Genomic DNA, 14,570 nt, shown 5'->3' with positions numbered 1-14,570 from the left:
GTTTGACGTGTTGAGTGTTCAGAGATGCTCTTCTGCTTCAAGGTCTGACGTGTTGAGTGTTCAGAGATGCTCTTCTGCTTCAAGGTTTGATGTGTTGAGTGTTCAGTGATGCTCTTCTGCAGACGGGTGGAACTAGTGCTTATTTGAGTTACTGTTGCCTTTCTATCAGCTGAACCAGTCTGATCATTCTCGTCTGACCTCTGGCATCAATAATGCATTTTCTCCCACAGAAGTGCTGCTAAATTAATATTTTCACTTAGAGATGGTTGTGCGTGAAAATCCCAGTAGATCAGCAGTTTCTGAAATACTCAGACCAGCCCATCTCGCACCAACAACCATGCCACAATCAAACTCACTTCTTTTTAATTCAAAATCCCCTTTCTTCCCCATTCTGATGCTCAGTTTGAACTTCAGCAGATCGTCTTGATCATGTCTACATGCCTAAATGCATTAAGTTGCAGCCATGTGATTGGCTGATTAGATATTTGTGTTAACAAGTTGAACAGGTAGACCTGGGTGAGTGCAATGCCAACCGAGTAGTAAGCTATTAAACAGTTGTAGTTCTGTTTGCTTTTGTTTATATGTAAATAAAATCCTAAATGAAATCTGTTCATCATACAAAGTGATTTTTTGTCTCTTCAGAAAACTTGTTTTGGGTGAACTAACCTTTAGAACAAATTCTAAATTGAATTATTCCTATTTAATTTATTCCTGAATTATTCCTGTTTACTTTACAGAAGTAGGAAAATAAATAAATGAATTGTACCATTTTAAAGCCTGAGTCATGCATGAACATCACACTCTTTCTACAGGGCAGCAGAAACTCGGTATACACGCAGGAAGGCAAGCGTTCTCTCGATCTGTCATCTCTGTATGACCCCTGTTTCCTCCTCCCTCTCTTCAGCTTCATCCTTCGCCCAGGTAACCTGACATGACAGGCCCACAATGCTGGTTTTTGGTTCTGTGTATTTATTTACTAGTATTTAGGTACTTTGACTAGCACTTGTATACAGTGTATTGGAACCATATTGCCGGCTGTTATTAGTGATAATTTGTTTTTTCAGTTTATTGTATCAGTCGATATTTTCAGTCGAGCATTTATTTAATCAAGCTCCAAAAGCGGCTCGTTTTTATATTGCGGGATCTGTGATGTCACATAGGCAAATACATTTGCATATGACCGCCTCCAGAGCAAGACATCGACGAATAGTTACATCATCGCACCATGATGCGATAACGGCCACTGGCGTTTACTCGTTTAACGGCTGACATTTGCTTTCCCTGGATATGAGCATCACGTCTTAAGCAAACAGAAGCCATTATAATCAGTGACGCTGTCTACACTGGATACAGTACAGATGTTCAGTTCAGTTTCTGATGTATCCACACACTCGAGTCTGTCGACAACAGGACAAATGAAGAGTTAAAGAACGTTCACGTTGACAGTTTAAACAGCTTGTTTGCATCTTCAAAAGGATCCCAGCGTCAGAAACAAGTGGATGGTTTATTTAACAGCGTCCCAGATCACGTCAGAGGATTATATGTTTGTTCGGAGCAGTTTGTTTTGTAAACGAGGCACAGTGTAACAGAAAGTTCGCAAAAAAACTTTTGTTGAAATATGAAGCTGCATCACAGCACATAAGTAAATTATTTCATAATGCTTTGTCTGTAAACGATTTTATATAGATAATGTTTTTATAACTCTAGCTCATGTTTATTAGTGAGTGGGCGTTAGTACTGTTTCCTATGAACCGACGTTAGCCAATTATAACAGTGTCTGTTTACTGACAAGCCTTAAAAAGGAACCGCCCTTAAAAATACGCATATATATATATATATATATAATTTTTTTGTGCAAAAAAATTATATTTTTTTATTTATTTAAATTAAAAATAGAACTTAAAATTATAAGTGTACCTCAAGAAACATGTTAAAATAATAAAAATCAATGTCATGACCCCTTTAAATCTGCCATAAAATCAACACAATATTCACATTAATTAATTATTAATTTCATATGGCCAACAAAATCATTGTGATCATGATAATTTTAGTCAGTATCTAGACATATGTCAAGGTTTTTTTTATCTTAAAACATTTCATCAGATTGAGACATTTGCCTGCAAGCCTGCTTTTTCAAGGTTTTCTTTACATTAGTTCACCTGTGCTGTGCTGTGTCTCTCTCATCAGAGTGTGCGGTGGACTGCCAGAAGTTTGTCTCCAGTCATGCTTTGGGTGTCGCAGTGGCGGCCCTGAGCAGCTGTGACCCTAAAGTGAGGGCCGCGGCGTACCAAGTCCTGGGATCCTTTTATCAGCACCTGGAGGGCGCTCGATTCAGAGAGAAGAGACAGGTAGAGACGTGTTACTGTTTACAAGTGTCACATATCACTGTTAGTAAGAGTTATTTGAAGATTGTTCCAATTCTGTACTTTTTTTTTTTCATATTTTATGCAATTTTATACGTTGCTTTTAGTGTTGTAATAATGGGAAAAATTAATAAAATTTGACACTACATTTTTGTTTATAATATAATATACCCTTCAAATGTTTGAGTTCAGTAAGATTTGTGAGTAAACATTAAATGGATTAAAAGTTACAGTAAAAACATTTGTTACAAAATAATTATATTTCAAATTATTGCTGTTTTTTTTAACTTTCTATTTTTCAAAGACTCCTGTAAAAAAAAAAGTACAACATTGATAATAGTAAAACTTTTCTTGAGCACTAAATCAGCATACAGGTGAAACTCGAAAAATTAGAATATCGTGCAAAAGTTTGTGTATTTCAGTAATTCAAATTAAAAGGTGAAACTAATATATTTAGTATATTTTACTATATTCATATGCATGATTATACTTTTCAGAGGGCCGACATTTCTGAATTTAAAATCCTTTTTTTATTGATTTCATGTAATAATAATTTTTTTTGGAGATTTTGAATTTGGGGTTTTCATAAGCTGTAAGCCATAATCATCAAAATTATAACTTTTGCGCGATATTCAAATTTTTTGTAGTTTCACCTGTATTAGAATAAAAAGGATCATGTGACACTGAAGACTGAAGTGTCACTAATATCTGCTGAAAATTCAGCATTCCCGTCACTGAAATAACTTGTATTTTAAAATACATTCAAATAGAAAATAGTTATTTTAAATTGTAAATAATATCACAATATTATTGACTATTTTATTGAATCAAATAAATGCTAAATCTTACTGACCCCAACTTTTTATTATATTATTTATTTATTTTAATATTTATGTTTTTATATAATATCCAGCTACTGTACTTGCTTGACACCGTTAAGAACGGGATCCAAAAGCAAAACCTCCAGGTACCGTTTGTACACGTGGCCTTCATTGCTAAAGTCGCTCAGCAGATCTTGAGACCTGGTGAGTGTGTTCATGGAGCCATAGAGTCGAGTGCTCACTTCACATGTTAACATATCATAAGAGATATGGAATCAGAGTGAAGTTTCCCAAAAACCCTGAGTTTAACTTTCTCCCGCTGCAGAGGAACACATGTACATGGTGGTGAGCAGATTTCTTCTGGGAACTCAGTTTCTGGACCTCAAGAGAATTCCTGACTTCTTCAAACTCTTCTACAGCTTTGATCTGGAGGTAATGAAACATCAGAGATCATGCGATTAGACACTTATGGTTGCATAGCAAATAACTCATGGGTGACAAATACAGTATGCTTGGTAATATAGTATATGTTCAAATAAACATGTCTTCAACCAATGAATGTTGCAGTTGCTGAAGACTCGACTCTGATTTGTTTCTGTTTCTCTGTCCAGCACAAAATGGAGCGCGAGTGGGGTTTGAGTATTTTGGAGGAAGGGGTCCGGGATAAGCAGTGCTACGAGCTCTGTGAGAAGCAAGGCATCTATCAGACCCTGCTGGGCTTCGGCAGCACGCCGCTGTGTGACCAGGCCTCTCAGGTGTGTGTGTGTTCAGATGTGCTGCTAGTGAGCGAAGCAACAATGTAGGGTAGATTCAACTCTTAACGTGCTTCCATTATCTTCAGTGCAAAATTACTGCTCGAAATAAGTTGCAACTGTGAATTAGTTGTTAAATTGTTAAAAGTAGTTTTATACAAAATATTTTTCTTGATTAGTGCAGAATCCAATTTTTTTTTAAATATCTTTTGTTGTTAGTTTTTTTTAAAATGTTTAATATCCTGAACTTAATTTTAGGGTTTAAATGAGTAAGTATGCAAGTAATATACATTTTTAATGAGGAAGAAATCGTAAAATGTATTAACTGAAATTTGAAGTCCTAAAAGGTGTAGCCTTAGCTGGTCTAAATAGGTAAACAGAAGCGCTCTGCCAGGGTTAACTCAACCAAACGCATCCTATATGAGATTAATCAGTTATATACAACAACATAAAAGTCATATTTCAACTTGCATCTGCACAAAAGGACGCGAATGCGCATGTGAACGTGGACTTGACCGTGCTTGTCTGAATGTGTAACTCTGATTGTGGACGCGCTCTTCCTGTAACAACAACGCTGAAACACGGGCAACTAAAGCACAAATAATTGACAATATTCTTTTACAGTAGTGTTCTCATTACGATGTTATGTAAATGGCAGATTGGTGCTGCACATCTTGCTTTTGACTGTATTTTCCTGAGATAAGTGTTTCCAGGCATCACTGCAGTGCGCACTTTCAAATCCACAGTTTCACTTTTTTTTCATTAGTCTGGACTGCATGCTGTCTAACCAATATAAGACATCAGCAACCGCCCAAAATCCCAGAATAACCAATCAGAAAAAAAAATTACTTCCTGTTTGTGGTGCATCCGATATACAGTTTGCTGCTTCAATAAACGAATAAACCGATCTCTGCCGTGATCTGGGACGCTATTAAATAAATGTTTCCTGACACTGGATCCTTTTGAAGTCTGTACAGACACTGAATTTATCCGTTTAGGATTAATCTGATCGTAAAGTAACAGGCGGTCTGCAATATATAATATGAGGATGTGCAATGCTAGAGCCTTTGTTAACGTATCGCAATCAATGACACTGACACCGCATATATGCAGATAAGGACGTCAGCCCAGGGTTTAGGAATGTACAGTGTGAAACCTGAATTTATTAATACCAAGGGTTTTTTTTAAGTGTGAAAAGCCTTCTAAAGTACTATACAAGTTTTCTAATTGTCACATATAGTAATACTTGTTGTGTAATATGGCATGGGATCTGTTGGCTTGACAATGTTCTGCTCTGCTGTTCCAGATTCAGATAATAAATGTTTTGCGGCAGACGGCTCATGGCAACAGAGCAGCGTATGTCCTCACCAAAGAGCATGGAGTCCTAACATGGATATTACAGATTATAGAAAAGAGGTGATTTAACTAATGGAGTATATGCTTTGACATTGACATGTGCTTTAAGTCTCATTACTTTGTGGGCTCACTTTAGAAACTGATTAGATTTGTTTCCTGTAGGAATGTTGACAGTAAGCTGTTGAGTTCGGTCATCGAGTTGCTTCATGCTCTGTGGTTCACTAATCTGGGTAATAAAGAGGGTCAACCAGAAGCACACAGCACTACACCAGAGCGGCCGCAGACTTCAGGCAAATGTCTTCCTCTGACGATCATCAATGAGTTCCTGTGCACGCTGCTCACAGTCATCAGGCATCTGGGGTAAGACCGTGAAAGATCAAACGTCTGTGAAAAACGCACACGACCTCTGTTTTATTTATTTCCATGAGGTCAGCTTACAATATTATAATAATGGTATAATATATAATGATTTTCCTGTGCCCAAACAACAGTCATGGACTCGTTTTTCACGTCCATTTTCCACTGTCTCTCTTCGCCTTAGAACAGGAATTCACAAGCTTTTTTCTCAGCAGAACCCCTTCGATGTAATATATTTACTAAGTTAATATTTTAATAATTTAAGGACACATTCACATGTTTACAGCTCTCTGATGATGGTTAATTGTCACGTAAGTTACATGCAAGTAAAAGTTTTATTTTGTTTGCCGTTTTTAAGAATCACACCCTTTGTGTGTGAAATGATCAACAGGTGTTTTGAATGTGCTGTCGTGTCACATATCCTTCAGCAGCCTCTTTGCAAAGACTACTTTGCATTATGATTCATAAAACAGTTCAGGCTGAAATGTGGGAAAACATGCAGAGTGAGGAACGACAGAAGAAAGGTTGGAAATGGTCATGAAAAACTAATGTAAGACTTTATCGATGCACAAAAACCCTTGCTTGGCTAGAAACGTTTACATACTTGAGTATGTTATGGGTAGATTCTGTTAACCTTTTATGCCCCCTTTTTTAAAGTCTTAATTTTGTTTTTTGGACTCTACTAGGTTTTCATACTTGAATGTTCGAAACACACATTATTTTTCCCATACTCTCCATTGTTGCAGCTCCTCTCCTCCCAGTCTGTCAATAACGCTCTGTTTAGTTCCTGTCTCTATGAAGCCCCTCCTTCTGAAAAGTGTAGTGTGCTCTGATTGGTCGGATGGACCAGTGTGTTGTGATTGGTCAAGCGCTTCGAGCGTGTTTTGGAAATGTCATAAATGCCATAACCACGAATTTCAACACTATAACACAACTCAACCAGACCAGGGCACTTTTTTACATTGCTTTTGGGTGGGAATTATTTAAATGAGGAATATTGGACAGAAGAAAGCTCAAGACTTTAAAGGTCCCATATTGTACACCTTTCTGAAGTTTTATTTTAGGTTTTGATGTCCTTAAAGCTACACTGTGTAATTTTTTAAGTTGATTCTTAGCAAAAAACACTTTGTTCTTTCAAAATGATATGTGCTCATTAATGTGTAATTACTTCTACCAACTAATCAAGTATTCTCGTAAGCGTAGAATCTGCCATTTAGAATACATACGAGCGAGTCGCTCGAATGGCGGCAGCCATGTTGCGCCTCCATCTTGAAAATACATTAGCCAAAGAGGGACATACCTGGAAATCGCTTCGCCTTTCGCGTTTTTACACTCAGTGGCACCGTGACGAATGCGAGGGGGAGATTACTCGCGACTGCTGGCAGATTTGAAATAATACGGCCACCGTAAGAGTTAAAACACCCTCGGAATGGGAGGGGCTAGAAAGTAATATTCAGTTGGTAGTCATAAACAATTTCACCGCTAGATGGGAGAAAATCCTACACAGTGTAGCTTTAAGATTATATATTTGCAGTATAAGTACCAAAAACAATCTCAATATATTTTTACAGCTAATTTCTCTGGAGATCTGCCAAGAACAGGTTGATTTTGGCCCGTCTACTTAATATTCATTAGCCTCTCTTCTGATTGGCCTGTTGTTTTCTGAGTGTGGGTCCATTGGTGGGGGTGGTGACTGAAGGCGGTGACTGAGTAGTTCTGACATCACATTTATACGTAAGTCACAACGGCTCGTGAAAAGGCACAGCTACTTTATGCAGGCTGTGTGCATTTGTCTGTGGATCGACTGTTTTGAAACTTATATGGTAGTTTCATCGCCCCTAGACCTCTGCTATCATGAAAAAAGCCATGAAATTTCAGTTTTGACAATATGGAACCTTTAAATGAGGCGTTTTACTGAGTTCAGAAACTGTGCGCACTGACATAAAGAATAACTCCCTTTGGAGTGCTTTGTATCTTTGCAGACCTTTTCCTTGCTCAAACAGCAACATTACACACTAAAGAAAGTTGAACAAGTTAAAAAGCAGAATAGGACCACACACAATCACCACTTTTTTCATCAAACGCAAGAAAATAGTTTTAATTTTTTCTTTCTCTGTTCCTGATCAGGAGTGGTGTGAGCACGCTTCAGCTGAAGGCAGTCCTACACACACTCGACTCTGTACTGATGCATCATGGGACAGCTCTGAACGCTCATAAAGAGGCAGGCTGGCTGACGCTACACCCACAGAAAGTGTCGTGCTCTGAAGTTCTCGGTCTCCTGCAGCGCTGGGCAACACTGGCCCGGGACGCCTCACTGCTGTCCGCTCTCCAGACCCTCATCAACAAACACAGAGTCAAAGAGCTGATGGGTAAGAGTCCTAACACATTACAGGTTCAGTACAAGTTAAAGAGTTCGTCAAATTCTGTCACTGTCGTTTGAAATCTCTATAACTTTTTGAAAAAATGTCTAAGGGCCAAATTTACTAACAGCTTGCATCAGCTCAAAATTTCTGAGAGGAGAGTATTTAAATGAATAATGCAACGTGATTTACTAAGGTTTGCGCAAGTCAATTTAACACCCCTATTGTTTAACATCAAGCTTTTAATGTTGTTTATCAAACCATGTGTAAATTCATAAGTCAACATCATTGCTGAGTATTTTCTCCTTAAAACTGCAGTGAATCAAAGACAGTCTCAAAAACACGCTTTGAAATCGCTGGTGTTTCTGACGTCACAAACTACCTTGTAACCAATCAGATCAACGTGTGATCGTCAACGAGTGGATCTCTGAGTTGGTGTGAGTGAGTGGAGGCGGGGCTCATTTGCATATTCATAGAACCACATATACTAAGTGAGGCAAGGGTGTAGAGTTACATTCAAGCTATTTTAAGGCATGAAGAATTTTATTTTCAAGGAAAAACCGTTCAATATGTAATTTTTGTGATCAAAGATGAGTTTTAAGGGATCAAATAATTGACTACAGGAGGACTTTAAAAGAAAAGTCACTAAGTTATTTTAATTGTAATAATATTGCCTGTATTATTAATTAAATAAATGTAACCTTGGTGAGTTTAAAAGACTTCTTACAAAAACAATTACAAACATTGACCAACCCCAGACTTTTAAACGGCAGTGAACACGGACAGTCCTTGGCCTTGTGGAAACTGGATGAATGTTAGACACACAGATCACATGTTTTGACACATTCTTGTTCCTAACTAAACATTTCATGTGTTTATTCAGGCTCTGGAAGAGAGAAAGGGCAAGGAAAATGCCACTCAGCAAAGCACGCTCAATTTCAGATGGAAAAACAGACAGAAACTGTAGATGGACAAGGGGAAAAACTGGAGCAGGCTTTGCTGGACGAGTGTAAACCACTTCTTAGAAACATCCTCACACATTGGGAACCCAAACCTGAACCCGTAGACAAACCTGATTCAAGCAATCTAAACGTTGCAACTGCATGTTTAATTCTCAAGTGGGCCCTGAAGACATTGACCGAGAGCCCGTATGATGACAGCAGCACCTCAGCTCTTTTAAAATGGGTGAATAGCGTCATTCTGCCGCGCTCTGCCATCGTAGACGCTGTTCTGTCTGATGAAATCACGAGAAAGGACTTTCTAAGGTTATATCACCACACAGCGCAAGAGCATGGCTCAACAGTGGACACCCTTCAGCTGTTCTCTAGAGTCATGGTTCATTTGCTCGAGGCGCGCGGCGGGTTTCTGGACGTCATCCACCAGACGGTGTTACGAACCTGCTTGCCTGCGAATACAGATGATGGTGCCAAGAAAGGTAAGGCTACAGCCCTAGAGCACAGCAGTCAATCCCAGTCATTTCCTCTCTAGAGACACTGAGTTTTAGCACTTAGGTCTCAGATTTAGCGTGTTCACACTTCGATTAAAACAAACTGTGTTGGTGCAGATCATTTGAATGAGTGCCATCCGAACCTTTGTGGGGAAAAAAGAAGTGGAATGAGAACGGTATTTTCAGGGGGTCTTGGTCCGCTTCCAACAAACACTTAGGGTCCTATCATACATCCGGTGCAATGCAACGCCAGGCGACGCAAGTGTGTTTTGCTAGTTTCAGCCCGGCGCAGTCATCATTTTCACGTCCTGCTCCACGTTGTTTAACCCTCTGAGGTCTGAGCTGTTTTCTGGGTCTGGAGGTGTTCTGACATGCTCTGACATTTGTGCTTATTTCTGTTACTTGTGACATTTTCATGGCTAAAGTCTGATTACACTGTATTCAGCACAAACTCTGCTACAATAATATATCAACAGCATGTATGTAAAAGTTTGTAGTTTGAGATAATAACATTTATGCGTGGTTTGTGAAAAAACAAAAAAAAATTGTCACTGAAATAAGCTCATGAAACCCCTACTGATTATTTCTTCATAAGACTTTTGAAAATTGTATCACGTAGCCCAGAATATTTGCTTCAAAACTATGTGAAAATCATCCTGACTGCTCATTCAGAGAAGACAATATATTGATTTAAAAATTTTACGACGTGTTTTGTGTGAGAAAGCTCTATGCAAGAGGCGTGGACATCTCATTATTATGTAAGCTTTTCTCACCTGAGAAAGACAAAAGACACTCCCTAATGGCCCTATTAGGAGCTATCAGGCCCTGCCATTCTAAGCAACCTTGCACAAAGAATGAGGAGATTTAAAAAAGAATGGCTTTTTGATTGTTTTTAATGTATTTACAACACAACATAATGACAAAAAAAAAAAAACCACATTATTTAACACACTGAACTAAAGACAGAGACTTGAACTGTCACACACCTTTGTGCCATTCCTGAAACATAGTAGGCTACATACCTTTCATTTCCATGGTGTTTGATTTTTCACTTTAGCATGTTCATGTATGGAGACTTATGTGAATGTTGAAGTCAGCAGGACTTATCAGTGGCATCTTGTTCCTCTAAAAACAACAACAACAAAACAGCTGTGAACATGCTGATATCAAGATAAACTATGCTGCACAATTTGGGGAATATATTTTAGATTTTTCAGGTTAAAATAGCTTTTTAAAATGTACAGAATACACACACACATATATATATATATATTAGCCTACTTTTACCATGCTGTGTTTTATTAGAATATAAAAACATCCTCGTGTTGAACACGTAGGCTATACAAGCACTGAAATGTTGCCTATCATTCTAGTTCACATTTCATGTTTCTGTCTACATGTACATATATGACATTAGGCTTAGTTCATGTTTTTACTCCAAACTCATTTCATAACATACATTTTAATCTGGCACGACCAGTTTAACTTGTCTTACCTTAAAAATCTTTTCATCTTCAAATCGCGTTCTTCTGAGGTAAATCCGAGGTAAATTCAAGGTAAACAGCACAGCACAGCACAGCTTACAGTCGTCCAAACCCGATGAAAGCAGAGAAGAGTAAGTTACGAAGTCTCTGCTTCTTTGTTTTGAGGTGATGAGGGCGTTTACAGGTCTGTGTTTCTCCGCATGGATCATTTGCATGTCAATCGCTCGTGCGCGCGTGGGTGTGGTCACATTATAGTTAATGAGGACGCGTTTGAGAAACTGTACATGCCGCTGCTTTCGTATGGATTACTTAAAAATAGAATATTTGTTTTTTATATAATTTACATACTTTAAAAATAGAGATTCCAAGCGTTGTATAGACATGCGTTTCAAGTCTGTGTGACAAAAATTCGCTGAGTTACAGGTCATTTTCTGTCGCGTTTCAGAATGAGTTTCACATTGAGAGAGACGGCAGAACGCGCATCATGTTTATTTTCTTTGTTTTACGAAAAACACAACATTTTGTTTTTATTATGAGTGTACACAAATAAAAGAAGACATTTAACAGTTTTGAATGATGTACAATACAAGTATGTAAAATCAAAATCAACAGAGTAATTTGCACTGATATAAAAAAAAACGAGCAGATCACGCCGGCGTGATTGCCGACCTCGGGGGGTTAAATAGCAAATGTATTTGCGCCCATTTGTTTGCCCATGGGCTGCTGGTCTGAAAACGAGGTGTGTTCAGACGCTTTGTTGGAGCGTTACTATTTTGAGGAAACTGAAATAGACATTGACCAACTGAAACCTGGTCTAAAGTCAATGGGGCAGTATTTTTTTGTTATTTAAAGGGGCTCTAAACAATGTCACATGTTTTCTAGGCCGAAACATTTTTTGTCACATACAGCAAACATCTCCTCACTATCCGCTAGCTGCCTGTCCCCTGAACACACTGTAAAAAAACACGGTCTCTGTAGACAGCCCAGGCTCCACAAACGGCAAGAAAAACAAACTGGCCCAGCCTGGACCACGAAACATAACAAACAGTGTTTCAGCCAATAACCAACAAGAATGATTTGGGGGTGGGGGTTGGGGGGTTAGTGCGCATACACATGAAGGGGGGTGTGGCGAGTGGAGGAGAGAGAAGCATGAAGAGGGAAGTTAGCTAGAGGAGAGATGTCCTAGACAACGACTAACGTTAGAATTATATTCTCTTGAATTTTGATTTGGCCGACACACGACCAAAGAGACGACGTTCCGATGAACAAATAGCAAAGAAGAGGGAAAAGGAGAAGGAATGCGAAGTCCTGAATTTATGACTGTTTCAGGAAGCACAGAAGGGAGGGGGAGGGGACGGGATGAGGAGGAGGGAGGGTCGAGCTAGCCTCCGTTTTGTTTGACAATACTTCGAACGTCAGCAAGAAGTGACGTCACCCAACATCGCTTAGAGCACCTTTAAAGAGTGCATTAGTAATGTACGCTTATAGGTGGGTCCACAACGCACGTACACTCTTATTAAATACACAGCAGCACACGAAAATGCCAAATATTAAAAATTAAAGGATAACAAAGTAAAAGATGAATATTGTGTACATAAATATATGAAATCCGGCTTGTCCCGTAGATGGTCTGCTTGCACACTTTAACCTCGCGCACGAGCAGAGCCGTTTCCTCGCTACAGAAGCATTCAGTTTTACCGCTTGCAAATTCCGCCATGTAAATAGAGAATCCTCCATGGCGCGAGCGCAACTGGCTTTTAAAGGGAATGGGAGATGAGATTGGTTTATTGCACGTTACGCCCAAAACACACCCATTACTCATTAAGAGAATAGGGACAACCCTTTTAGACCATGCGCCGGGATCACCAACCATTTTCCCCGTTGTTAAACTAGCAAAAGTGGATTCGGACACGCCCTGAGTGTACTTGCGCCCTGCGCTTTAGACCATGTGCTTAGATCAGGGGTGGGGAGCGTTGGTCCAGGAGGGCCACTGTCCTACATAGTTTAGCTCCAACCCTGAAAAAAACTCACCTGATTATAGCCTTAGTGATCCTGAAGACAATAATTAGCTTGTGTTTGATTAGGGTTGGAACTAAACTGTGCAGGACAGTGGCCCTCCTGGACCAGCGCTCCCCACCCCTGGCTTAGATCCTTAAAATAGGGCCCTTGGTGTGCTTCGACTGAAACGTGAACGCAACGTGGACCAAAGACATCTAAACGAACCGAAAACATGATGTGATGTCAGTGATGTCTTAGTTGGTCAGAACAAAAGTGGATGTTACTTGTTCAGAATACATTTTCCAGTGAAAATTCTAATGTTGGTCATACTTCCAAAAAGTAGAATCTGTGATTGACAGCCGCACATTCTCCTCAAAACATTGGATTCATCCGCGTATAATTCCGCGAATAACTGCAATTGCAGATTTCGAACAGAGATGGCGGTAAAGAGGGAAAAACTACGGACTGCAGCTTTAAATTGTAATCATATTTCACAATATTAATGTTTTTGTTTGTATTTTTAATCAAATAAATGCAGCCTTGGTGAGAAGAAGAGACTTTTTAAACACATTAAAAATCTTACAGATCCCAAACTTTTGAACGGTAGTGTAGATATTCGTAATCAATTACTATGTCAATAGTTTTGTATCGAACAGTTGTTTGTCACATGCAGTTCTTCAAGTGAGGAGTTTCATTCACTCACTGTAATGATATTATAGGTACACTCTTCCCACCCAATTTTAGATACTTTTTTCCCTCTTCAGAGCAAAGATGGGAACATTTGCTATTCCTCTGATGGCTGGATAGTTTGGTTTATAGCTCTTTATTGAAGAATGTTTTTTGAGAACCCTGTTAAGATGATGAATGGGAAACATGCATTTGTTGAAACAGTCTATAATCACTGTGGCATGTGTTTCTCCACTGAAATATTGTTTGTTTGTTTTGTTGTCAGAAAGCGGTCTGAAGCTGCTGTCTCTGTACATCTATGAGCTGTGGAGTGGCGCTCGGTCACCTGACCTCCTGCTGACCCACGCCAGACTGATGCGCCACAGGACGCCCACATCTCACTCACTGCTCATGTGTGAGGAGATCCTGTCTGCGCTCGACCCCTGACGTGCTGCGGCATCACGTTATCACGCACAATGGTAATAGAAGATGTTAAGTGGATCTTTTTGTAATTTTATAATTTTAAAATAAAAAAGATGAACAGGCCTTTTGTGTTTGTGTTTTTTTTTTGTGTGTGCCTATTAATGATTTTAGTATGATTGCATGTACAATGCACATTTTTTATAGTTTAGCATTGATAGAATATTTTTTTTTTTTTTTTGGTACGGCCAAAAAAAACCCCACCCAATATTTGACTATTTTGTATGGAAGCTCGTTTCTGCCACCAATAAATAAATAAATACAGTACAAAAGGTATTCAGAACTCGCATAGTTCTCAGAACTGTGTGATATGAACTCGAGTTTATCTCCCACAATTCATAGTTTTTCTCAGAATCATGAGATACAAACTAGGGGTTATAAAGTCAAATTCTGAAAATGTATAATTTTGACTTTATAATTTGCTATTGTGAGTTTATATCTCACAATTCTGACATTTTCTCGCAATCGCAAGTTTATATCTCG

The 14,570-nt window shown here is 38.8% G+C and overlaps 1 protein-coding gene across 1 annotated transcript in view; it reads left to right on the top strand.

The window, feature by feature from the left end:
- urb1 (URB1 ribosome biogenesis homolog) overlaps positions 1–14,153 on the top strand; it is a 41,848-nt gene extending 27,695 nt beyond the window's left edge. Inside the window, exons 32-41 of the mRNA XM_079885896.1 lie at positions 813–921; positions 2,191–2,351; positions 3,280–3,391; positions 3,513–3,619; positions 3,799–3,942; positions 5,246–5,355; positions 5,458–5,655; positions 7,780–8,021; positions 8,896–9,447; positions 13,894–14,153. Coding sequence (XP_079742022.1) covers positions 813–921; positions 2,191–2,351; positions 3,280–3,391; positions 3,513–3,619; positions 3,799–3,942; positions 5,246–5,355; positions 5,458–5,655; positions 7,780–8,021; positions 8,896–9,447; positions 13,894–14,054 — 1,896 coding nt within the window. The 3' untranslated portion in view covers positions 14,055–14,153. The remainder of the gene's footprint in view (positions 1–812; positions 922–2,190; positions 2,352–3,279; positions 3,392–3,512; positions 3,620–3,798; positions 3,943–5,245; positions 5,356–5,457; positions 5,656–7,779; positions 8,022–8,895; positions 9,448–13,893) is intronic.
- Positions 14,154–14,570: the final 417 nt, after the last annotated feature.

Source organism: Squalius cephalus (genome assembly GCF_949319135.1).
Source record: "Squalius cephalus genome assembly, chromosome: 11".
In the NCBI taxonomy this organism is placed as follows: Eukaryota; Metazoa; Chordata; class Actinopteri; order Cypriniformes; family Leuciscidae; genus Squalius; species Squalius cephalus.
The sequence above is the reverse complement of the archived record's forward strand: the minus strand, read 5'-3'. Positions and strand labels throughout refer to the sequence as shown.